Consider the following 26,933-nt stretch of genomic DNA (forward strand, 5'->3'; position numbering starts at 1 on the left):
CGAGCTGTCGACTGCGAACGAGGGGCGTTGCGCCAGGAGCCGGGGTGGGCTGACGGGCTGGACAGGCCAGCTGCCATGCCGTTTCTGTAAATGTGTGTGGTCCTGTTCTCTTGCAGCATCGCCATGGCAACCAAGGAGAACATGACCTCCCAGCGCGGGCTGCTGAAGTCCATACAGAGCCGAGTCAACACTCTAGCCAGTATCCTTTGTTGCTGCGACGAGTGCTGTCCAGCCTGTCTCCGCCAGGGAATGTCTGTGCTCTCAGAGTACAAGCTGCAGTGGTGCTGCCTCTCTCACATAATCATGGTACTGTTTCTGAGAAGGCATGATAAATATACAGAATCCATAAATAAGACATTGAAGAGCGCTTTAGGCTTAGATCTGTGCCGTTTTGAATGCTAAGACTGACGACCGGGGATCACTTTACCCTGGCTCTGGTATCAAAAGCACGAAGCACATTAATTCAGTTCTGTCCAATTACGCAAGACAAGCCTGTGCCTGCCCTTTGATCTGTTGTCTTGTGGTTGTCTTATGTACACATGCACCGTTCTAACAAGATGAGATATCTGTGCACTTCAACGAAGGCATTCCCCACAACCTGATTAAAAAGTCTGGAGGCAGCTACCGATGCCAGTGTAGTTTGGGAGTATTTAATTGCAGGGATGAACTGAAAACCAGATGGCACCTGCAGAAGTTCCAATATTCAATTAGACTTGCAGAAAGGATATATGAAATACTGCTTATACTGAAGACTGGAGGGTGCTGGCATGGACTCTTCTAGTCAGGCTGCAAGCAGATTTGACTTCAGAATAGGTGCACAGCATAGGCGAATATCATTCATTGCATAAGCATGTACAGTAGATGAATATCAGTTATGTTACATATAGAGATCACATAAAACAGTGTTGCCATGGTAATAATAATTAGTATTAATAATTATTGCTTACACTTATAAAGCGCTTTGCTGGACACTCCACTCAAAGTGCTTTACAGGTAGTGGGGACTGCCCTCCACTGACACATACATGGTAGTATGTTAGATGAAAGCAATAATTTTTCAATTTTTAAATCAAATACTGTATTAGAGTGTTTCAGCTGGGTACATGTTATTTATGTTTTAAAATCTTTAAAAAAAGCTTTCTTTCAGGAAGAAAAACAGCTAGACACCACCTAATGGATGAAGTATCTGTGTTATATAGTAACCCTGTGTGTTTCGCGTAAAACAGCATTGCATTAGGCAAGCCCCTGCAGCGTGCTTCTGCTGAAAAAAAAAAACTGCTTTGCGAGATTCCTTAACCAGATTGTTTGCCAGATCGCTTTCCGGCCATCAATAACCTGATCCAGCGAATTAACTTGAGGAAAAGGCGGGACTCTCTAATTCTGGGCGGAGTCATTGGTGTTTGCACCATTCTTCTGCTGCTGTACGCTTTCCACTGATGGGCAGACCAATGGCTTTGGAGAACTGTTTAAGTAGGAGGAAGGACCTTGGGAGAATGGGAGTGGCAATGGGAGGAGACTGGTGGGAAGTAACGCCCCCTTTGCCGAGAATGATTTCTGGTCTGTGGCCAGACCAGCATGGACTACTGTACAGTATTTCACCATACCAGTGGAGGAGGGGGTTGAGACTCATTAACCTAAAACAGAATTTTTGTTCTTCATATCCACGAAGGCAAACACACTGTTAAGAGACACATGAAGGGGACATAATTCATTTAACTGGCATCCAAAAATAAAGGAGCAAAAATTAAAGATTTTGATAATGGAGAACCCCCCCCTAACTGGTCTTGAAGAATAGATTTCATATTTATCCTGTCATTTTAAAGTTGCAGGAGTTCCGATTTAATGTTCCTTTGAGGGAGAGGAAACCTGTCATGGGATCTACTGAGACTGCATTAAGAAATAAATGATTTGGTTTATAATTTGTGAAAATGGTGGGCTAAACACATTTAAATGTTTTTTTTTCTATTGTAGCATTTTAATTTAAAGTGCATTGGTACATCTCTATTAGCAGGGATCTTGTGACTTGTACGTAAGCCTAACATGAAGTGGACAACTGGTGATAGTGTACAGTATGTTTGCACTCTCAAGTGATCCTGGGGTGTGAAGAGCATTTCGATTTTGCTCTCACGGTGGTGTAGATTCTTCCTGTCCAGTATTGTTTGTGTTTCTGAACCCTTGAAATTCTGTTTCACACATACACCTTGGGGCTTTTCTTAGGAATAAGAGTTGCCGGGTGTCTTGAGTGGTGTGGACAGAGCAGTGAGATCCAGCATTAAAAGGCTTTCCTTACCATCTGAGAGCTGCTGTCTTTCTGCTCTGCTGCTGTCATCCTGTGGTGCGCCTTGCTGTGTAGCTTGGCGTTCCTGATTCACAGCAGGCTCTAGCAGATTATGAGACCATCCATTCTCTAGCAATCAATGCAGTTCCATCACAGTCTCCTGTCTCTTTCAGGTTATCACTGGAGTAGTTATTTTGTCCTTATTCAAATTTCAGCAACAGGATTCAGCAAATAGTTATAAACTTAGTTTTAAAACACTGGATCTTGTGAATTTGCAGACAGTTAAATGTTGGTGAGATCTCATTAGTCGACTTTATCTTTGGCCTCGCCTTTGTGCTTTGGAATAATGCGTTTGTATTGACTTGCTGTCCCCTTACAGGACACAGGGGAGAAGGATCTCATTTGCTGTTTGGTCCACATGTGAAAGGACTGTTAGGAATTAAAATCATATAATTACTGGAGTATTGGGAGCAGCAGAAATTCTTGCATACCAAGCAGGTCTGTCCAACTCAATGTACCAAGGCCACTAATGAAGAATGTTTAGGTGCACAGTGTTGCAATTGACTATCCTAAATACAGTGCCTTGCTGAAGGTCCCTTGGGTGGCTGTGCACTAGTTTTGCAATGTCCACATGTAAAAATATAACTGCATTTTTAAGCTTTGCAATGCAGGTGGTCTTGGATAAGGCACTGAGCTAATGTGTTGTGTTCAGCATCGCCCTGGGGTTTGAGATGTGGATCAGGGCTGTATGTGGCGGACTGGTGATACTCTGGAGATTCACAACAGACCCGGCTCACCCAGCAACTCAAACAGCAATCTTTGCGAGTCCATTCGTAAGGTTTTCTCTCCTTCCCCTCTATGTAAATATTGTACATATTTAAATATATATAATAATTTATGCATCTCTAACAAACGTTTAACATAGACTGGAAGTAAAGGTTCATCGGGAACAGCTATCTATTCAATATGAAGTGCTTAGTGTAGAAAAATTGAACAAGGAACAAATGGTCTGGTTCATTTTCAGAAGACACTGGATGTTAACGCTGTCTCAGCACCTTGACTGGTCCTTGTTTGGTTAGTATCTGTGTCCTGTTAATACCTGCTTTATATCTGTGGTCTGCAGTCCCTGCCATACTGACATACTGACCCCTCCAAGGCTAGGGTAGTGTTGACATACTGTTTGTTTTTTTTCGTTCATTCAATAATAATTCACAGCAGGAGCAGAAATGCGACATTTCTTGTGCAAAAGCTGAAAAGAAGATGAGAGTTTTGATCCTGGCATTTTTGATCCAGGATTTTTTCTACATTAAGTATATGCCCTCTTTTAGCTTGTTATTCACAGGATATTTAGCTTTAGTAGTGTTAGACATACAGCACATACTTACAAGGTTTTCTTTTTCAACAGCAAACCAAATTCTGAGATCTATACAGTATACATTGTGTGGTATATCCTCAATGAGACAGCAGCATCCCCTAGAGTCTTGCTGTGGTGGAGGTAATCACATTAAGGGGCAGCAAGACTTCTCCTGTGCCCTTGCGTAACTCTTTTGTTTTGCTCAATGCCCAAGTGGTACAGGAGTATCTCTTTCAAGGAGCCACTGTGGCCAGTTTCCATCTCCCTAAGACTTGGCCACTAATGGAGTTTGTTTGTGCCACATGAGCAGAAGTGGCCTACTTGAAGGCGGTAGCTGTGCTTTAGCTGGGTTCAGCTTGTTCGGCCACCACGTTCAAGGGGTGGGCAGCCCACAAGGGAAATGTACTTAAGCCAGACAAACTTGCAACTCCTTATAAATCACCAGAGAGCAGCCCTGTGGAGGAAGAAAAAAGCATACCTCCTCAGTATGCTAATGTCCATTATTTTAATTAAACAGGGACACGTAAATCAAACTCAGCCTTTTTCTTTTGTCTGCTGCCATTAAGGAGGCAGATGAATATTTTTCTGCTTCAGATAAAAAGGTCATTGCTGCTACTGTATTAAATCAGGACTTCTACAAATGTACCTGCCCAGATTGTATCAGCATACATGTCCCTTTTGGATTTATGGAAAACATTGACAGTTATTGTCCCATTGGGATAAAAAAGGTTGTAGAATTTAATTTCAGATGGCATAAAAAAACATCTGTTTGTACTGATTTAGTTTGTTTTTAAAGCAATAGACCATTAAAACCTTCAAGCTTAGCCTCACATCCTTTTTCAGGCTGGCATTTATGTCACTTTAATGCCTTGAATAGCGTTTTTTCAGCGTCAAGCAGGTGGTAGTTGTGCCACAGAAAGTCTGTTTTTTATCCTTCGTTGGCTGTCCCCATGGGGATCTTTTCCCCCTCTTACTGCGATTACTGACACTTAACAGCAACACCAACAGCAAGAAAGAAGTGGTGACAGACGCAAAATAAAGAGAGTTATGAAGGAACTCTCAGAGCCAAAGGCTTTGGTTTTTCTAATTAGGTGTTATCTTTCAAAAAGCCAGGAATAAGAAGCCCCTGGTAGTTGTGTTTTGGCAAAGATCTGGAGCACAGCTGCATATGTGCGTTCCACCAGACGTCATGTTATTTCAGCAGGTAGGGGAATGATGTAGGGACCTTGAACTGATCATCCTGTCACATAGTGGGTCTTGACCGTGTGCGAGCTGATGTACAGAGAGCTCTCGCAGAGCCCAGCAGGGGAAGCAGGCCTCCCTCTCTCCCCCTAGCAGCCCCACCCCTGCAGGCAGCTCAGCTGGGCACCCCCAACATCTGGCTGTGCTCCTCTTCACTGGCAGGGCATTGCCAGAGACCAGAGCAGTCTGTCGGAACATTTTCTCTTGTTTTCTCCGTGCGCTCCCTTCTGATTGTTCCGTTTTTTAAAGCTGCTGTTAAGTCTTTTGTTCACAGGATATGGGAGCTGAACAGATCATATAAAACTAAGCAAAACCAGCTTCTTTGTATGGGATGTCTCCACATACTGCAGACATCCATGAGTAGCCTGTGTATCCCAAAGACTGTGCTAAAGTAATAAAAAAAACTCGAAATAATCTTTATATATTTGATCTGAGGACAATGGTGGGGAGAGGAAACTGTTACTGTCTATATTATTGTGCAGAGGCAGGCAGAATTGTAACCAATGGTATAGAGTTCTGACTTTCTGCCTTTTGTTCAGAGAAGAAATGAGACGGTATGCAGCATTGCTATATTAGTGCAGGACTGAAAAATAAGGTAGCTACTGTAGCTCTTCTGTTATTTTATTCCCTCAGGCTGTGCTGATAGGAGTTGGGGTTTCCGAAGGCCGTGGCCCAGGCAATCTGGGGTGTGTTTCCCAATAATCTGGGCAGTGTATTTTAACCCTTTAAGGCCAGTCAACGCAGTCCAATCTCAGCGCTAGGTTTTGCCAGGAACACTAGCAAAGGGCTAAGATACCACATTCCTTTTTTCACCCATTTCACCCAAATAGACTACCTTATTTTGAGTCAGTGTAGACTGTTTGGCTATGTTACCATATTAGTTTTTTTCTACTGGACAAGCAATCATAGTGGTATTGTAATAAAATCCACCACTCTGTTTACGGTACCGTATTATAAGATGCTCTCCAGTACACCACGGCCTTTTCTAAACTGTTTTCTTTATGATATGCATTTATAACAAGATTTCTTTTCAGATGGAATAATCCCGGAAAAATAATAAGATTTTATTTCCTTTTACGGGGGTGGATTTGAATTTCATTTGTAAATAGCATAATAATAGGGCTATTTTTGGATGCAAAATCAAAACAAGCTTATCTGAATGATTTTTATTCTTTCTGATGTCGTCATACGGTGTATCAATAAATCTTATTGTGATACAGCGCTACATGATTATTAATAAATCATATTGTGATATCACCAGAAAGCTCATAACTCTGTTTCTCCTGTTTGTTCTTTTCTGCAAGTCAGAATGATTCCCTGCTGTCCATTGTCCTCCAGAGATTTACAATGTTTTGGATTCCGAGTTAGTTTTTGCACTGACCTAATTGTACCAACTTGTTTTTTTTTTCCTTTCAGGAATTAGCTGTTTACATTTTTTATTTAAAGGAGGTCAAAACCTGTCTGTTATTTTTATACCGGTGCTCTTGGATGCTGCATTTCAGCCTACGAATATGCTGTATACAGGAACAAATGCCGTGTCTTTTTCCTTCGTCTAGCGGCCCTTGCCACTGTTTTCAGCTCAGTGTTTCTCCGCTCCACTTGACTTTTGTCTCTTCGTGCCACATGAAGAAGCTTGCGGTCCAGCTGGGATGTACAGAGCAATGCGCTGGTAGCATTAGCGAGCGGTCCGGACCGTTAGTGTGCTCTCAAGACTGCCCAGAGCACCATTGGGGTGGGAGCTGGGGGTCTGATCTCACAGTAACCCAGCCGTCTCCTTGGGGCTGCTCCAGTGGAAGGAGGTCCTGTTCCCCCTTGCGGGGCTCTCTAACCTTGTGTGACCAGTCGTGTCCCTGTGCCAGATGGGTGTGATGTACAGTACTTGTGTGTGAAGTGGAATATGTACAGCCAGGTTTGCCGCCAGGAGTGATTTTATGCTGTGGTGGAGAGGAGGCTAAGCGCCCCCGTGTTTGCCGTTGTTGTCTTGCTCCTCTCCGGTGATTGTCAGAACCCCATTGCGACGAGCGGCGAAAGGGGCGACTCGAGAAGGTGTTCTGCAAAATTCTTGAGACAAAGTGGCCTCAAAGTGCACAATCAGACTGTGGATTTTGTGCCATTTCCTCCCCCATGCATTATTTAAGACAGTGTCAATATAGGCAATAAATTATGGAAGAGGCGAGAGCTCGTTAGTGTGTGTGTGCGCGCTGTAGTGAGCTGGTGTGGCTGCATGAATATGTCCGAAGGAGGAGAGAAGTTTAAATGAGAGGAGGAAGTGTTTGCAGCGCTGTATTTTAGCTTGTGCTCATGATGCGTTGTAAGAATCCCAGTAAGCTTCTTCTGGCTCTGTTCATTACAAACTCACAGCACCCGCAGTGACCATGCATGTTAATGTTTATTCCAGTCATGCGGACAGTACACCCCCAAAAATATAAAACATTCAAAGGGAAGTAATAAAATTTTTAAAAAAAGGAAAGTACACACATTTACATTTGTCAGCTGACACTCAAGTACTAGCGAAAGGGCAGTCAGGGAAGCTACAGCCTTCTCATCTCTACAGTCTTCTGGCTGAACGATGAAAACGAGGAGGTTTCCAAACAGCTGCCAGCTCTCGTGCTGAACCCGGGTCAGTACGCTCCTGCGACCGAGTCTGGGCTCTCGCTCGGACCCAATGCAAGCCATGCACCGAGATTCTTACGAGTGGGAGTTTTACAGCTGTCGCGCCCAGACAAATGCAACGTCTTTGTGTCAGTTCTTTCTAAAGCACTTGCAGGTAGCAGGAAGTTTCTTACAGCACGTGCCAGTGGAACTGAGTCTTTTGCTATACCTGTAACTTTCTTCAAAGACATCCAGCTTCACTGTTTCCTGCTTTGCACTTTGGGAATATTCTGATCACTTAATCACTGAAGGGTTCTTGAAAATCATCCAGCTGGTATCTCTTACTCAGATGAAACTCTCCACCTCCCACATTGTGTCCCCCTACTAATTTCCTGTACAGGGGAGAGAGGAGACTGGCAGACCAACAGATACATAGGAGAAGACTTACACCACTGTTCAGTACAGAACTCGTCAGTTTACACACTCAGACCCTGATCTCCCAAGAGGAAAGGGGAAACAAAGCTTTCCGTTTACAGCCAAAATTGATTACAGCATGTGCTCTGATAATAGATTAAAAAACAGAATAGTGAAGAACCACAGTGATACTCCATTCCTCACATCCAAGTGCTTTATGACACACATTTGCATTCAGGTTTCTGAATTCAGGAAAAAAGTCAATATAAAATCATGTATTAACACAAACTTTCTGTATGCTGTCCTCTCTAATGAAACTGTGTAGCAGTGCATCTAGAGTAAAAAATTACTACTGATCACGAATGAATGTGGAAATAAATATTTAAGTCAAAGGTCTGGCTTGACTGGCTTTCTCAACATTAGATCTAACTGGCACACAAGTTTCCATAATTCATCTGCTGTGGTAGTCTCCTGCTTCACAATGATATAATTGTTTTTCATGCATTTTCTGCTACCTTAGTTTTGGGCCTTTAGGCTACTGGACAAAGTCTGCTGTTCCTTTAAAGTGCTACACTAATTATTACACCACACTGGAAGAAAGCATTCTTCCATGAACTTCCACAGACAACAGAGCTACAAGCAGCTGACACTTCACACACGTGACTATCACAATAAATGACCAGGTATTTGGAAAGCTGTGCCATTTTTGTGCATGACTACATAGTTCCAAGGAGTTCCATGAGGTTAACCATGAGATAGCCCCCAATGTCTTACTTAACCTGACCCGGTATAAATTCTTGTCTCTTACGAGTAATGAACTCAGGCAAGAATGCATTCTATTCATTGTAGCGCAAGAAGAATTTCCTTTCATGCAACCTTTTTTGCCCTTTAAGTCCACTTCCACAGGGAAGCTTAAGTATCTCTTGTGAAGGACTTGTTTATACACATGCTTATAATGCGACAAAATCTGCAGGAAAGTTTGAGGAAAAAAGGGCATTCTAAGGTCAAATATTTTATGTGCACACACTGGTCCATAATGTTATATCTGCACAAGAAAGTGCTTGTTTAACATATTCACCTTAACTTATCAGGATGGCTCTTATTAATGTTTCTTCCAATTGCAGTGAAATTTGTGGCTCCTCTTCTGTATTTGAACATGCAGAAAGACATTTGTTTAAAACTGTGCCCAACAACTCGACTCTCGGTCAGCTTAAGTGCTTCACTCCGGGCCTATTTGGAGACAACATCATCTTCCTTTTTTACCAATAAACATAGGTGTACATATACAAGATACAAGTCTTTGTGGGGGTGGTGTGTCACACTTTCAAAACACGAAACACCAGGTGACAGGATTAGTAGTTTCAGTGCTGTGGGATATCCTCAGAGTTTCTTGCAAGACTTACCACAGCAATATTAACAGAAGTACAGTATATGCTTTGAGCATGCCTACAGTATATGCTGTATACATACTGTACCAGTACTGGGTGAGGGGAAGGGATATTCAGCTGAAGCTCAGAGAGACCAGAGGCAAAAAAAAATGGAACCTGCTGTGAGATGTGCAAGAGTGGGGAAAGAGGGAGGTACCCAGTATTTGAACTGTATTACTCCAGGGGGCTGCCTGTAGGCGTCCGTCAACCTGATCCCTCCAGCCTCACCCAGCGTCCTCGTGTTTGGGATATTCCAAGCCGGGACAATGGAGCACAGCAGCAGTGCTCTCCAGACCACAGTGGCACACAACCAGCAGTTAAAAGATTTTCAGAATATAAAGCACGCCCACCCCTGTCCATTCCTCCAGTGGGAGAGCGAGCAGGACTTCTCTGGTCCGAGGTGTGTTCACGAAGGATGGTTCCGGCCAGCAGAGTTCCCAGAATCTTCACCACCCCCCAGTGGGCTCTCTGCTCCAGTTCCCCGTGACAACAGGAAAAAAAACAACGACTTTCGTATCTACATCCAGAAGAAGCATGCAAGTGGTCATTTTTTTTTCATCAAAAAATACAAAAAACCCCTCTAATGTTGACTTAATCCCTTTCCACTGACTAGACAAACCCCTCAACCCCAGCTGCTTCAGTAGTCATCCTTATCCAGGATGGCGTCCTCTGAAAATATTCTCCTCGTATTCCTGCTGCCCATTCTACAGTACCTCTGCACACAAACATCGTTTTTACGTGAATATATACCGGATATATTGATATATTTCTATAGTTGTTAGTGCAATATGTCAGTCAACTAGTATACAATATTCCAACTGCATGGTCCCTCTGTTCAAAACTTCGATCCAATTGTTTCCTTTCAGTTTTGTTTCCTTTCCAGTGTGCCCTGCTCTAAAGAACACATCCTTTCACTTGATTCCCTCCTCCTGCTTCCTTCAGCCTCTGACTGAAAAAAAATAAAATCACATTATTTGTATTGGCATTAATTATTGGTTTTTTTTGTTCTTTTGTGTTTTTCTTTCCTTCCGTCAAGCAGATGGTAACTAAACGCATGCATTTCTTGCTCTGGTTTCCGATTTGATTGCCTATAGTTATCGGCTTATGGACTCGAATGCTTTTAGATCTGTCGCCTCGTGTCCAGAAGCAGTAGCGGCTGGATGTTCTATGCAGGGCAGGGACAGTGTTGTGCGACGGACGGAAATTCTTTTATCTCGTTTCTTGATTTTCCGTTTTATTTTACAGATGAGCGAAACAAACTAGGTTTTTTTTTTCTGTCCTTTCAGCCTCCTCCCTCGGACTTAGCCCAGAGCTGTAGGGGGGAAAAAAAATAAACAGGAGAATGAAATCAACACTGATAATGGTCGTGGTATTGGTAAAATCTTTGTTTTTAAAAAAAATACAGTTCTGGTAGGATGGGAAACTCTACCATTTCTGGTAATAGTAGAAACTTTTCAGTGTTCATGCCCTTAAAGGTGATCTGATTTTAGTGAACATGCAGAATAAGAGCACAACACTCAAATTCAGAAGCAGTAGCATGTAAAAAAAAACAAAACAGTAGAGCAGGTGCAGCAGGATAGTTCAAGTCTGGCTGTGCTGCTTTGCAAGTGGCAGTAAAATACAGCAGGTTCACACTGCTACAGCCTGGAATGACAATACATCCAGGACCCAGCCTCTGTGTGACCTGATGTGCAAAAGCAGCACATTGATTTCCAGGAAAAGGGTTTTTTTTTTCTTGCCAATCTGGAACTGCAGGTTTTTTTTTGGGGAGGGTGGGGGGTTATTAAACACTCAACCAATATGCAATCTCCAGTGGATTAAGAACTGGCACCGCAGCGTGTACAGCACCCCCCCAACCCCATGTGAGGGTACCCCAAAGGACGATAAGCATGCACCTTTGTCAGAGCCACTTTCTCACACAGCAGGCAGGGCCCTGGAATTGGCACCAGCCGGAGGTGGGCTGTGTCTCTCCCTGACGTCACTGCAAGCTTGCAGCAGACCCAGTTTCTCTGAAAGCTGCAAGTCACCCTGCCCGCTTTCTCCTCCCTGGGAGGACTCTGCCATGTGCACCTTTTGGGGTTTCCCCAGTCACAACTGAACTCGGGTCCAAACCCGAGAGAGAGATCTGGCCCAGTAGGAAAATGGGCTTCCAAATCGAGCGAGTGCTCCTGACTGTGCCCTCATCAGATAGCACTACCAACAAGACTTCTACTTCAACAATCATAAGGGTATTATTGAATCATTCGTGAAAAGCCACAATGCCATTGCATTCCTGTACGTTTATTTTCCCAGGACAATAAATCAACTGGTTGAGAAGGCCAGTTTTCACCAGACATTCACGACATCAAGAGCATTTGAAAGTTAGTCGATTATTGAGCCGAGAGTCTTGTCCAGCTGTGTCCTGAGGGATCCCCCCCCTAAATTGACTTCATTAGCCTAGCGAGGTACCTGTGACCACAGCGTAGATGGTGACGACGAAGATCCCCAACACTATGGAGATGATACTGAGTGTCCTGGCCACTCTGCCCAGCCTTCTGGCTCCATCCACGTCCCCGTGCTGCAGTGTGTTCCTGGACTGGATACAGATCACAAACAGGTGGACACTATTCATACTACTGTGGATTTAAACCCAGCCACACATCTTTCCATCCATCCATTTTCCACCCACTTTATCCAATACAATGTCACGGGGGGAGGGAGGGGTGTGGCCAGGATAGACTCCGGCTAGCAACGGGCACAACGGGCAACGGGCACAAGGCAGGGTGCACCCTGGATGGGACACCTCTCAATTGCAGGGCACACACAGACACACCAAGGCCCAGTTACCATACCTGCATGTCTTTGAACTACAGGAGGAAGCTCACACAAACTGCCCACAGACAGCACCCCAGGAATTGAACTCAGGACCCCAGCACTACGAAGTAGCAATGCCAACCACTGCATCACTGTGCTGCCCTATACTCTTTATTTTTTCCCTTCATAATTAAAAACATCGCCGCAAAGTTCAAAGGGTCACAAAAGGTTAAGAGTCATTGACGACTTTTGCAGTGCTTTTATTTCCCAAAATCAAAAGGTATTCCCAACGTCAGGGATTGGTCTCTTTTTGCAATAGTATACAGTTAGACAATGGAAAGTTGTTTATGAAAATAACCCACTCTTGGTTTAGTATTCACATATCGACCAGGTTAACCTGCTCGGGGTTAAGCCAGGCTGCTGCTTTATTTTAATCTTTTTGCAGGCAAAACTTTAAAATCTTATTTTATATTCCTAGTCAGTCAATCTAACTGAGCCACGTATTTTTGGCAAGGGTTGTGGTACCCCAGAGCCTATTCCTGAAGCACAGGGTGACTGGATGGGACACCAGTCCATCGTGGGGCACTCTTTAAAGACACCTCTTAAACTAGTCTGCATGTGTTGGGGAGGAACCAGTGTTGAACATGCTTTTAAATATTGCTTTAAAACACCAGAATCTGTGTCTCTTAAAATTTTCACGAGAGGACGGCTTTTCATTTGCTGTATCTGGAGGTGCAGCAGGAACTTCAGCACCGGGAATGGAGACGTTTTTTCAAAAACACAAAAATCAGTCAAAGGGCTTAACACTTGGAAAGGTAGTTTTGCTCCAGTGGAAACAAGGCTTTTGGCAGGCTACCCCCCGCCCCCCTAGACTGGCATAGATACAGCAAGCGAGTTCAGTGGATTAAATGTTGTAGATCTGAGGTGTGAGGAGCGATTCTGCAGACCAGAGTGTTGCTGTGCAGTAGCTGCTCCCCTGTTCCAGTCGGCCAGGCTGTTGAAACTCACGGGAGGTAGACAGTATCTCAAACTCATTACTAGGAACCCTACCATAGTCTCCCCCTCCCATTAGGCAAACACAGGGGATTCATTTCCAACAGACTGCATTAAGAAAATCAATACCCATCATACAAGCTCCGAGACACAGTAAGAACCAGCTGGAGGTTTCTCTCTTCGCTCACTGCTCAAGCAAGAGAACGATCATCTCGGAAGTCTGAATACTGTGCCATCATTCTCACCTAATCTTATTCAGATCCTCACAAACAATCTGTAAACCTGTTTTTTACATCTGTTTTTTAGTACTTTAAGTATTTTCTTGTGAAGCGTCCCAGGATGACATATGAGTAGTGCTAGACAGGTGCTAAATAAATTGTCCTTGGAGGTATGGTGGAATTCTGAGATACCAAAAGCATTTTCTTTGTTTAATGTTAATTACAGCACTTGAAAATCCCCGGCAGTGGTACATTAAGTGTTTCGGTTTTGAACATAAGAACACAGCTCACTTTATCCTGGCTCAGACCTGCTCCGCAGAGACTGACCTGAGAAATTCTGCAAGCGAAGCGTCATAATAAAAGCATGCCCCCCCCCCCCCGCTATAGAGCTGGCTTGTACGCTGCTCTGAGTTAGCAGTTACACTGTGGCTTCTCATTGTACACGAGAGAGAGCCAGTCAGATTCTCCCGCTCAGCTCTCTGGAGGGTTTCTGGGTAAAGCCTTAAAATTCAGCCACTCTCCAGCTCTTTAGGTTTCCATTAATGACAGGTTATTGCTTATTCCCCAGCCAGAGCCCACAGCGATATTCCTGCTGAGGTTCTCCCGTTCAGTGCTTCCTGTCGTCCTTATTTGAGAAGATTCCAGTTTTGCTGCTGTTCATAACAGTTCACACACTCTTCTCACATGCAGATTGTTCTTTTCAAACTGAAGTAGAACGTCCCCATTGCTTTTAGGGAGGGAGTATTGAATGTGTTTTACTGATCTGAGGTTGTTTTCTTGGTGGTGTCGAGTATGAGAATTGCAGATAATGCTCATTATAAGGGTTATTGCATGGATGTACAGTACATCACCAGCCATGCAATGGTAAACTTGCTTTGCAGAATGGAATAAAAAATAGATTCTCTTTGATCTACAATCTGCATTAAAGGACCTGAAAACATAGCATGGAACCTTATGTCACCCAATTGCAACCTACCCCTTTATTTACAGACTACTGTAAAAGCTGCCAGCTCTCAGCTGGGAGGCATTGTCAGTTTGAACATCATTGCAATAAATACCTCCTGCCGACTGACTCGGGAACAGGCCAATTACCAACTGTAGTTTTTTTTAAAAAAAAGTGAATTTTAAGGAGATTGATTCACTTTTTATGATGCATTGGGTAGAATTTTCCTTAAGCATTATATCGCAACTGGCTTTAGTAAAAATTCTTCAACGTACGTTTTTTTTATTTAAATCAGAAAAACAAGTCTTAAATTAAAATGGCAAAATAAGACAGATCTGTTACTCGATATCAAGCTGTTCAAAATGAAAGCGTATGGATTATCGTTTCTAGGAAGCTGTTCCCTGCAGGCCAGCAAGCCAAGCTGTCTGCAGCTCAGCCCTCTTGCAACTCCCACACTAACTAGCATGTTTACAGAATCCACAGGGGGCAGAGATGCTGGCGTTTCTTCTGTATTCTTTTCTGAGACGGGATTTTCCTCCTACCTGCTTGCTGTTTACCTTTAAAATAAAACAGGGCTCATCTTCCAATGAAGCTCTGTCTGCTCTTTATCTGTGCACAAAGGCTCATAGCCCTGCTAACATGAGTCACTCTGTCCCAGTGTTTACTGTTCAGGGAGAAGGGAACTCAATGTTCTGAAACCATTTAGAAAATTAACTGGAGGGAAGTAACATTATGTTTTTCAATTACAACATTAACATAAAAAGCATCTTGGATGACATTATCACATCCATCCAGATCAGCTTTCAGATACGGGGCATTCTCCTGGCCTTGGCAACACCTCATGGTCACGTCATTTAGTTACAGCCTTATGACACAAACCAGCAGTAACTGGTGTGTGGGGGAAAAAAAAATCCTGCACCTCACACATCCCAATCAAAATGGCATAAAAAACATTTTCAGAAGAAACCAGAGCACCTTTAGAATTGTTCTTAAAGTTATAGATAAAAATTCATCGTTCCTTACATGCGACCTCTCATTCAGATGTAAGGCCGACATTCACATTTCCCATGCTGGCTTTAAAACAATCCCAAGTATGATGAGCCTGATGTCCAAGGTTTCTTACACAAGACAATAGATCCCACTGGCCTGCTACCAAATCCCCCCGGAGCTGCAGCTCGCGATCTAGGGCTTGCTCTTTTCCACACCAATTCTCTCTGGTTTCGAAAGCGAGCTGCGCTTCCCGGCCACTGGAAAGGTACTAAAGGATTACAAGCAAAAACCGCCAAGCAACACTGTACTGGGCTAAAGCACGGGAAGAGATTTGTTTTAGCCAGAGCAAAGCCCCTAAAAACGAGAGGAAATTTCTCTATCCGGTCGTCTCCAGATTGTCAGCTACAGGACATGCCTGGCCAGTGCTGGGCTGTTGCTTGACATGATCGCCCTGCCAGGAGTCTGCATCCCTATGGGATAATTAGCTTGGTAAGCTTTTTCCTCCCTAATTTACTCTTCTGGACATGATTTACCTACATTGATGACCATAAACACACCCATCCCCACAGAGTCAAATCCAATAATGCTCAAGACTTCAAAGGCAGGCAGGGATATTGCCATACTGCAGCCCCGGCAGGGATATACTGTATACATTGATCCGAGAGTGAAATACAGCCCATAGACACAATACCTGCTGGGATCTACAAAGATATGGCCCAAAGGGTGGCCTGAGACTGTAAATCACTTAAGCTCACCTGCTACTGTAGGTTTAACAGACCAGCCTCCCGTCACATGCATTGACATGCAATTTCCTCTGAAGTATAGCTAGCTGTTTTTAGATTATACATTCTGATTTTTAAAAAAGGGTTCCAAATTGCAATATGCTCAAACCAAACAAAGTGGACTGTCAGCAGTAGAATCTGACTTGCATACTGCGAGTATTGAAGTCAGAGTCACTTTTAGAAACCTGCCACTTGTGAGTGCAGGGCTCAGCTTACTGCACCAGAGAAAGAGGCATGTTAAAAATGATGGTCTATCAGCTTGCTAGAGGTTATGCCTGCTCAGAGATGTCAGCATACATTTGCATGCCGACAGAAAAAGCACAGTTGTAGTATTTTTTCAAGCCAATACATTTTTGCATCCAATCAAACCAAGTGTGTGTCACTTGACACCCTCTGTTGAGTTCCTCCTTGCCCAGGCTAGGAGAGATCTTCTCTTGTAGAGTAAACCACAAGAGAGCTCTTAAGTGCTCAGTCTCGGGTTTACACGTCCATTAATAATTCAGAGGCCAAACTGGCTGCCAGGACAACTGGAGAGCACATAAGACCATAAAAGGTGGGGGAATACATTCTGAAGGCTCTGTTGCAAAAAAAAAGGTGCTTAGGTGCACGGGGGTAGAGTTCTGTGGTTCCCACCTGGTGGATTACAAGCATGCGTTGTAATTTTGGTGTTGTCAGCTAGGTTTTGGAGCAATATATACCTTCTGTATTTCCAAAATAAATGTATTGTAGAACAAAAAAAAAAAATCAAGGGTTATGATAAATATTATTTCACACATTCTGAAGCACATGTGGCAGAGGAATGCAGCTTGAGATATCCCCCCCCCCTCCTTAAAAATAGCATGACAGGGGCTCTAGCACATTCAACCCAACACCTACACTCTAACTCCCTTTCTGGAAAACTGGCAATAGCCACACTGGGGTGGGTACAGGTATTTACTCCCCCCCTAGCGCATCATCCGGCGCAAGGCAATGCACCTTCCACACTGGCATAATCCCATCCAGGACGGGGCAGCATGGTCTGTAAACCAGCATAAACTCCCAATCCAGCGAGTAACAGGGCAATGCTTCCACTGTCCAATTGACAGTCACCTCAGGGCAGCGGATACACATCTAATGAATATTAAATTCAGTTTTCTGAAATCACTGCAAAACAAAAAAAAAAGGATGGGGCTGGAACTCACGTATAACTCCCAAATCCTTCATTTGCTGTATTGCCTGAATCATTTCGGTCTTCCTAGCATTGGGTACTCTCTAGGGTGCTGCTCATATAAGCGTGCCAGGAGGTGTTATTCCATGCTGGACACACCGAGTCCAGCCAGGGAGGAGACTGAAATGATTGGCGTTCTTGCTTCGAAACTACTTCGTGTCTTGGTATTGTGTTTCTGAGTTCAGGATCAATAGGCACCAGGTCGACAGTTTGCTCTTCAGACACACAGTGACCATCGGTACAGACTGAAGTCTCTTCAGAATTTTGCGAAGTTGCCATGGTAGATTTGATTTTTTTCCTCATTTATCGGGTTGGTGGATTTTAGAATTCACTGTTCCAATCCATTCATCACCTCCTACAGCCCCTGATATTTCACGTACAGTTTGCTCTCATTAGAGGGAAGCACAGCTAACACCTTATCTCCTCTGAATTCTCTTAACCTAGCTCTTCAATTCTAGCAGGTGTGTGTATCCCAGGCTTTCTTGCTAGGCTAAATCTTATTGATACGATCTTGCATCTGTATTAAATAGTCCAGATATTCTTCCCACACACTATCAATTATTCCCCAGTTATCCTAGTAATTAATATAGCAATTCCTCCCAAATAGTAATACTGACAGACGAGTCCGATTGAGCTTGGTTGTTGTCATCCCTCCCGAACCTTTATTATAAACCCCATTTACTGCAGAACATGCACTAGATGTGCAGCACTATAATCCTTCCCCCCACCCAATTTCCTGCTCCCAGACTGTGAGCGAACCAGGCTTCCACCCTCTGCTGGAGAACTCTCAACAGCTTCCATTTGAGCCACTACAGCATTTTCATGCTTCTTATGAGCCTCCTGCTAGATCCCACGAGTTTTACTGTTCCCCTATTTCTAATCAATAAGTAAATATTCCCCCCCTCCACCAAAAGAGTGAGCACCTTCCATTTGCAGACACCAGACCTATAAGAGATCCCCCCCCCCACTTCAGAATAGCGTGGCAGGAAATCTAGCACATAGAAGCCGAGGCCTGAGGTCTCTCCTTCTCTGCAGCAGTAGCAATAACTCCACTCGGTCGATTCCGGTTGGCCGGGTACGCTCTGTAACCGTCTTCTTCTTTACCGGCGTCCCGACCCGGAAAGCGACCGAGCCTCCTACCCATTTTAACCAGTTATAACCTCTCGTATACTCTACCGAAGCGCGTTGACAGAAATAAGCTTTCCATAAACACTTTGGCCTCACTTAGATTCCCTTTCTAGGGCTCACCACTCCCAACAAGCGTGAACACCTGACAGCTTTCTTACCTGCTTTTATAGGGAGCTGGTGACTCCAGGCGCAACCATTCCAGCGATTTCTTCGTGGAAATGCGAGGAAATCGTTTCTGTTCATTGCGTGAGACCGCCCCCAGGTGCTTAAACCTGTTTCTGGGTTCAACTTTGCAGCTAATTCACATTGAGCTAATTCACATTAAGTACCGAATTTTTCCGACTATAAAGCAACGATTCTTATGGAAATTTATAGGAAGAAGCCTCCCAGTGGAGTTTCTCCCGTTAGCTGGTGTTTTAGTCAATATTCTGAGCTAAACCCAGTAACTGTATATTTTTTATCAGCGTCACATTGTAATCTAAGACGATCCAGGCTACGATGTACATACGCAGTTTCAGTAAGGAAACAATTTGACGCCACTTGGAAAGCAGCAATTCGGTTATTATAACATATTTTCCCAGACTCTCTGCAGTCTTAATCGTGTGACATGCAGAAAGCCCTTTACAAATATGTTATTGTGCATCCTTGTCCCATTTTCATCCACCTGTCTGTGCTGGATTTTTTTGCACTTTCAATAATCAAATATGCAGTATGTTGCTAAAAATGTATGTTGGAACAGTTTCAGGCAGCTGATAGATTTGCTACGACTGTTCCTACACGGTGTAAGTGGGGGAGAGAACGGAGTGGGTTGTGTTTTTGTTTTACAGTAGAAAGTAGAATCCTGCACTAAGATCTTAGTGGAGCAAAACTCTGTTTGCCGCTTGAAAGCCTCGCTTCTTCTCATCCTAAGAGAATTTCTGCCTCAGTCTAGAACAGGTTTTCTGCTTCCCCACGGCTCTGGCTTTTATCAATCGTTTGTTAGTTTTCTCTCTCCGTTTATGGATTCCTTCCGAAGGCTGCTGCATCATAAGGACTGGCTAATCTCAAGCGAGTTTGGTAAAACACCATCTCCACTGCCTCTCGCTCTTCCTCTCCCGAATTGGAAATGTCAAGCTCTGGGCTGATGTCAGAAATATTTCTGTACCTCGTTATCCACCATAAACAGGTCAGTTCTGCGAGGTCGGGAGGGACTAATTAAAGAAAACGCTGCACAAGAGTGTGGCTAATACAAACCGAATGCACGGACGCCTTCTATCGGTGTTAGCGTGGGCTCCGTAGCCCATAATTCACTCCGGAATCTGCAGAGTGAGCAGTTACAGGCCAGACACAGTTATGCTTTACCATTACGCAGAGAAAGTGCTCTGCGCAATAAGAAGGAAATCGCATCCCATTTCCCTCTCCCAGTAATTGAGTCCCTCTGCGTATATTGTGTAACATACTTGTGCATTTGTCTTAAAGTCCCAGCACGTTTCTTTCTTTGATTTCTGTTAATCACAATGTACTTTCGGTTGGTTTGGCAGCACCTGATCATGTCATCCCAGCAGCAGCAATTCCATGAGGTAGAAATCCGGAGATCTTGAACCGACTGCCACCCATGCCCCCCTCGGCGATCTCCACACCCAAGTCCCACACCTACCCCTCAACTGTACATCCTCATCCTCCCTGGAAGCAGAAGCTCCATATTAGTGAGCTGTTCACATTACTCACGCAATTTGCTTTCTGTGGGAACGCTCAATTGACTTCTCTCACCTTATATTGAATTAGCAGATGCAATTGGTTCCTCTTAGTGTCTGGTAATGGGGAAAGAGTGTATTTACCATGGCAGATCCTGCAGTAAAGTCATCATCTGTCTCCCCAAAGGAAAGGAAAGGACTGCCAAGCAACTATGGCTGGCTGAGCAGGCAACTGGCATCAGTGTTTAACAGAGTAAGTTAAGGCAAACTGCTTGCAGTGAGGCCAAGTGAAGAGCTTCTTTTTTTACTTAATCTCATTCCACATTGTTAATCTTCTATATCTGACCTAGGTGGTAGTCAATTGGTCTGTGAGACCTATTTTGCAAGACGACAGTATAATCTGGACGACCAAAAAGTCTTTGGAGTTGATGACAGTGAGCACCATAATGACCACCATTATCGGAGGAGAGGCAGGAATATTCCTCAATGAGCCACAGTTAAATAAAGCCGCTGGAAATGTAATCCTTGATGTAGTGCATAGCAGAAGCATAAAAAGAGTTTAAAATTTTCAACCACAGCAAATGAGCGACGTGTTGTCTCTGCATATGTGAAACACCCTGAAGTCCGAAACAAGGCGGAGTGAGGTGACATATCAGTTCAACGTTTCAAAAAGCAAGACTCTGCTTTCTGTCTCTCTTGCTTTCACTGATTTCTGCATGGCATTTTAAGGTTGCTTTATGCTTCTTTGTGTTTTTATGTCTATCAGCATATAACATACCAGTGTCTAGCTTTAGTGCCTCACAATCCATACAGTAAATTATTCCTCGCTTTTCATGGGAACACTCACTGCAAAGGCATTCCATCTTAAAGGACAGCAGACACTACAATTGTGTAGGATAATCGTGTTTGCAATCTTGTCATAAGTCTATGTGTCATTGCTATTGCTTAAAGTTACATTAGGAAATAAAATTTTATAGGATAAAGCCAAACATATACCAAATATTTCACTAGTGTGAAAGAAAATCTCCTTTTTCTTTGTTTTTTAAGCCATGCTAGAAAATAAACTCTCACTTCTCAAAAATGAAAGTACTGTAATACTCCTTCATCTGTTGCCAAATCTGGATGGGAAATTAGGCAGAAATGATGATCCCATAGTCAATAATTCTTAGTATTTCTGACGAGTGCTGACTTGCCATTCACTAAGAAGCTGTGAGAGTTATTCCACTGATCTCAAACCAACACTCTAGGTTACAATAACACTGGTAAATCTTGGTAACATTATTCATACACAAATAATTTTAAAGGAGCCTTCATTCAGTAAATGAACTAATAACTTGTTTTCATAATAAAATGCCGTCATTTAAGTACAACCTCCATCAAGTATTCTAATAGTGTTACTACAGACTATGGTGATCTATACTGTAGTTTCTGTAGCTAAGTGTCTATAGAAATATCCCAGCTTTAGTTATGGCACTCTGGATGAAAAAAAAGTTCAATGTTAAATTCAAACAATCCATAATCAGCTCATTGTGATTGTCTTCTTCTGGGTAAGCACCTTTAACCTTGTGGCAAGGAATCAGAAATCTGTGCCACCTCTGCGCTGTCACTGCTCTGAAGGGAGACCAGCTCTTTTTTAAGCAGTCAGGCTGAATACTCCTCCTTTTTTTAAAAAAGCTCAAGGGTTCAAGCTCTCTGGGTGGGCCGTACTTCAATGTGGCTGAGCTTTCTGATCACCCCCCGAGACGCTCTGCCTGAAGATTCAGCCTCGTCTCTCTACCTTACCGCTTAAGTTCTTCAAAGCTCTCCAGAGTGTCAGTCAGGGCAAAGAGAGAACTATTCTGGGATAAAGGGATTGTCAAAACTGTGGGGAGACTTCTACTAAATTCTCCTTCTAGGCATGCCTTGTTATTTCAGGTCAATCCTGGTTACTGCATAGTATATTATTGAGTAAATATAAAAAAAAACCTTTTGGTCTTTGTAGCACTAGCAGATTAGAATCTCCACCCTTTTCTCTGCTCTACCACGTACTTCTATGTGGGGTTCAAAAGAGCCTCTTGGGAAAGGTAAATACTGTATGAGACATGAACAGATTAAAGTGTATAATGGATTACAGACCTGCACAGTACATTGGTTTCATTGGTTTGGCTGATGGGCAATGTAGCCTCACAGCTCCAGTTTCTGGAGTTCAGTTCTGGCCTCGGATATTTGTGTCTGCTGATGCTGCTGCTGTTGGTGTGGGGGGTTTTACTAGGTGGTCTAGCTGCCCACCTAAGGTATACAGTGCTTGCAAGGTTTGATTGGCTGTGCTGACTCGAGCCCAGTGCAGTAATGTCTGGGAGGGATGCAGTCACATGCTCTCAGCTCTGGTTTGTACCCTCATGCTTCCAACAGCAGCTCCAGCCTGTTGCAAGCTTCACCAAGATGTGTGGCTTTCTGATAACGGATGGACAGGATAGGGAACCTCATTTTTCAGACAGAGCTGAGTGGCCAATTCATCTGCCCCAGTTTGGAAATGCTAACGCTATGATCGATCCACCACATTTTGCCTCAATGACCCTCTGAGCCAAGCAGGAGTAATGAGGATTGTCCACACTTTCCTTCAAAACGTGCGTCTTTCAGGGGTCTATGTCATCTTTCGGCCTGCAAGTGTCAAGAGTGACCACAGCCCAGCTGGCATCACCTCAGGCACCTCTGCGAGTTCTCACACGGGCACCAAGCCACAGAGATCGCTGCTATACAGCTGTACAAACCCTGGAAGGCGCAAACACACCCCCCCCAACCTGGGCACAGCCATCTCACAGCTCAAGTCCGAATCCCGCCGGCCCAGTCCGAGACCCCTCGGAGAGCCCAGTCAATTCACATACCTGCCAGTTTAGATTTAATACTTAAGAAATCAAAACACATGAAGAGTACGAGGTTAACATGTGGCTCTCACAGCCTCCGTCCCTATAGGAATATACAGATCGAGGCAGCCATCTGTCATAACAAAGCAATAGCAGTGTCAATATATTAATTAACACTTTGGCACTGTTATCTATCTGGCATCCCCTCTGCTTGTGATGTATTTAAATGGCTTATGCAACTTTGTAATTATACGTTTTTACTGTAGGATAATAAATGTCTCTGATAGTCATTCTACGTGAAAGTATTTTTTTCGCAGCTACCTTGTGCAAACTGACAGACACTTGGCTAATGTCCGTCAACAGTCTTTGAGCAAGCAGTCTAAAAAGTTTGACGTGATATAACCCTTCAACAACCTATATACTCTGAGGTCTGTATGTTCAAAACCTGTGGACTCTGCACACAGGCTATTAAATACATACAATAGAGTGGTTTATTTGTGCAGGACAGTCTATCAGTCAGAGAAATACAGTCATTCCTTCTCTGGGGAATTTCAAAATTCGAAGAGAACTTGCTTCCTATTGTAGAAATCGGCAAGTTAAAATGGTTTAAAACACACGTTCGGTTTGTGTGATTTGCGCTTCATTCACAACTGCACCATTCTCCCAGAGCACCGATCACACAATCGCAGCTCCGTTCTCAGAAACTGATGGACTGTAGTCACCACGCCCTGCACAGACAGCACCCAGAAGCGCGCTTTCGCGATAGAATCGCCTCGCTGCCATTGTATTCAATCTGTAATGTGGTCGGAGATGGTAAATCTTTTTGTTGTTGTTGTTGTTGTTGTTGTTGTTGTTGTCAGATTTTAGTCAAAGCATTAAGTCAACAGTGACATTTTAGTCAAAACGTATTCAAATTATTTACATGCTAATAGAATGGAGTTCGCACTAGTTGCTGCGATAGTAGCATGCCCATGTATAAAGGGAGATCTGTTTTCATAAGCTTACAGTATAGTATATTGAGCCCTGGTCGATAGGTAAGCATGTGAGAGGTTCTAACACCATGTTTGCTTGGATAAAAACACAATCTTGCAGATAAACCGTGATATATACCCACTGCTGGTAGAAACAAAGAACGGTAATGTTCTGGTGAGCTTCGGTTCTGATTAATAGCGCAGCATCAAGACCTTATTGCAAGAGGACCCGGGGCACCTACAGTAGTTTGCTTTAGACACAAAGGGAATTCACTGGAGACAGCTTTTCTTTAACGAATATGTTTATTATATTTCATATTAATTTGTTCAATTCCGAGCTTCTAAGAATTAAACATTTGCCTTTTCACACATTCGGGTTATTGTCCGGGCATTACAAGTCCCAACACCAGCTGTGTGAAATTCTTTTTACGCGCCTCAGATGTATGCGCAACATCAATGTACAGTATGGGCTAGTTTTGGGTGGGGATGGTACTGTCCCTTGCACGCACCTCGTTAACTTTGTATTGTGTGTTACAGACCGTTGTTTAAATAATACTTTCTCTTTTTCCGTCAATTGAGGAATTACAGTACCTCCCAAAATGAGAAAAGAGGAGATAGGAAAAAAAGTGTACGTGTTAAATGCTTATACGTTTAATTAACGACCAAAAGCGTTTTGAACCTAAACCAACAAATACCTCCTTCCTCTCTTGGAGGAATAAAAAAACGTGGGGAAAAAAGCACAATTTTACAAACACATGGGGAAGGGGGTTACGTTACTCACATCTTGATCGCGCAGCAAGGACACGGGCACTTACCATGATTGAGTACACCAGGGCGATGAGGTTGACGGGACACGCCAGGCAGAAGCAGGACAGAATAGCCAAAAAGAGGTAGTCCCGTGGCTTGGACTGGTCTTGAGCGGTGTTCCCCGTGGAGGACGCGCGGCTTAAGCTCATTCGAGACGGGGAGAGCGGAGCGCCTCCAATCTGTCCTGCGGACCCAGACCTCAGCGGCGCGCTGTGCCCGTTTTGGACCGCATCTTGCGGCTTGTCGCCGGCGATGTTGACGGTGAAGGAGTGGGAGAGCTTGACACCGTTCTCCTCTGCGGGTTCCGCGGTGGCGGCAGTACTGAGGAGTTTCTCCGTTTCCTGAGAGTCGCTGGGTAGAGCCGTCCCGCTTTCGTTCAACATAGTTTTCTCAAACTGGGCGTCTGTGTTGATCGCCATTCTCCCAAACAAACAAAGAAATGCACTTGCTATAAAATGCGTATTTTGTTGTGTTGGTTGTGTTTTTTGGGGGGTAAAACGAAACGTCCTTTTTCCAAAATAGCTGCTAAGGTCCCATACTTTAGCCAGATTCTGGTATGTCCTATTGTAGCATTCGTATTTTCTTAAAAGCTTTTAAAAGAAAAAAAATTAGTAAAAGGGGAAAATATAACTTGTTGAAAAAAAATTGGGAATTGTCGGATGAAGTCTCTTATTTGCAAGAGCGCAAAAGCCACGGAAATGCAGGTGCCACTACAAAATATGGGATTGGAATCAAATGGATTCGTATTAAGAAAAAAAAAACAAGAAAATACCAAGAGAAGCTTTTGCTTATAGGCAGTGAAAAAACATCCGTTTTCGAATACTCTGAATTTATCTATTACTTGCAGTTTCATTCAATCCGAAGCGACAGAAAAGCCAATCTCGCCCTATTATAATGTGTGCGCTCTCTCCTCCTAAAACAGCCCCGAATGCATCAATCCGTTTGTGTCTCTAAAACACGTCTTCTTTTATCAATAATTATTCTCAAAAGAGAAATCACTTAAAAAAAAAACCTAATGTAAAAGATATATATACGGTATATCTCAAAAGCTTCGTTGTACAAGTCGCAGCTCCGTGGCAAAATAATGTCAAGTTTTTGTGCGCGGTGTCCCAGCAATACTGTAGCCTGCTGTAATAGTAATTAACGCTGCAGCACGGTGGGACACAGGAAGCAAAGAGGCGAGCCAGCAGCAGAACCAGTCGCCGGTGCGTCGTCCGGGCTCAGCACCAGCTCTGTGCGCTGTGGAGCTGGCGAAGACCGCGGTCTGGGCGGATTCCTCAGCTGCGTGCTCGCTGCCGGTGCTCTCTGGAGGATGATGCTTCAGTACCACTGTGCTTGTAGCCTAGGAGTTTCTCCTTCACTGTCGAGCTCACTGAGTGATTCGAATAGGCTAATCGGCTTTGTTTATTCGTCCGTGTTGTGTCCACAGACGAGAGAGGCAGGCGCACTAAGAGACAAACAGCACTGGAAAGATGCTCTCGTCTCCACACAATAGTCAAACGTAGTTTCTGATGGAGAGTATTTGGGTAGGGCCTGTCCGTTTTCTTAAAACAACAATCAAATTAATGCAAACAATAGATTGATTTCAGAGACGACCAGGTGTTCCACCTGCTCTTTTTATCAACTGTTTGAGTCAATTCACGATTTTCACGATTTTTATCTCTGCTGCAACCGTTTCAGAAGTGCAGCCCAAAAAGCTTTATAACCACCAGAAGCTATATGGCTGTATTTGAGCTGTTAAATACACAAAGCAAATCTATACAATCACTAGTCTTAGATGATCATTTAATCCTTGAGTACAACACATAAAGTGTTTTTTTTTATTTTGTCTGTACGAACAAATGTAATGTTACAAATGAGAGGACCTATGACCTGACTTGTTTTGTAGTTATAGGCTCATTGATCCTATTCTCTAATCCAGCAGTTTCTTGAAGGAACCCAGAATAACATCTTCAACAATAGGGTAGTTTGTTCCATACTCCTACAACCCTTTGGGTAAGTGTTTCCTGTTCTTGGTTTTAAACACACTGCCACACAGTTTCCGCTTGTGCTTTCTGGTTTGTGTTTTACTGCTCATTGGAAGATATTTATGAGCCTTTGATGATTTAGAATACTTGAGTCAGGTTCGGCACATTTTCACATTCCACTATCTGATCTTATTTTGGCCACAAGATCTAAACTGATAGGCCAGCAAAAGTCCATAGTAACTAAAGACCCCGCTTTGATTCTGAACTTTTACAGTAAGCAAAGCAACTTGTCAGTACACGTGGATATTTGTC

At 43.6% G+C, this 26,933-nt stretch overlaps 2 protein-coding genes across 3 annotated transcripts in view; one reads left to right on the forward strand and one right to left on the reverse strand.

Annotated features, from left to right (window-relative positions):
- Positions 1–6,137, forward strand: part of gosr1 (golgi SNAP receptor complex member 1) — a 40,908-nt gene extending 34,771 nt beyond the window's left edge. The window contains exons 8-9 of the mRNA XM_088615949.1: positions 117–199; positions 1,312–6,137. Of these exons, the coding sequence (XP_088472075.1) occupies positions 117–199; positions 1,312–1,436 (208 nt within the window). The 3' untranslated portion in view covers positions 1,437–6,137. The remainder of the gene's footprint in view (positions 1–116; positions 200–1,311) is intronic.
- A 1,106-nt stretch (positions 6,138–7,243) lies between these two features.
- On the reverse strand, positions 7,244–26,049 carry trarg1a (trafficking regulator of GLUT4 (SLC2A4) 1a). 2 transcript variants are annotated; one of them, XM_088615951.1, is made up of 3 exons: positions 24,663–26,037; positions 11,755–11,881; positions 7,244–10,618 (listed from the first exon to the last, which is right to left on the reverse strand). In XM_088615951.1, exons 1-3 carry the CDS (start codon positions 25,071–25,073, stop codon positions 10,608–10,610), a joined length of 549 nt encoding a protein of 182 aa, XP_088472077.1. In that variant the 5' UTR covers positions 25,074–26,037; the 3' UTR covers positions 7,244–10,607. The 2 variants fall into 2 exon arrangements, with proteins under 2 accessions (XP_088472077.1, XP_088472076.1); XM_088615950.1 differs by lacking the exon at positions 7,244–10,618 and having other exon boundaries at positions 11,738–11,881; positions 24,663–26,049.
- Positions 26,050–26,933: the final 884 nt, after the last annotated feature.

The sequence above is a fragment of the Lepisosteus platostomus genome, chromosome 22 (assembly GCF_059453375.1).
Source record: "Lepisosteus platostomus isolate fLepPlt1 chromosome 22, fLepPlt1.hap1, whole genome shotgun sequence".
NCBI lineage: Eukaryota > Metazoa > Chordata > Actinopteri > Semionotiformes > Lepisosteidae > Lepisosteus > Lepisosteus platostomus.

Bases quoted from the DNA above. Each gene is read 5' to 3' on its own strand.
- trarg1a (XM_088615950.1), bottom strand. From the start codon at position 25,073: ATGGCGATCAACACAGACGCCCAGTTTGAGAAAACTATGTTGAACGAA. The intron at 11,882-24,662 runs GTAAGTGCCCGT...ATCTGTATCCAG, and splicing joins CCCTGGTGTACTCAATCATG to TCCAGGAACACACTGCAGCA.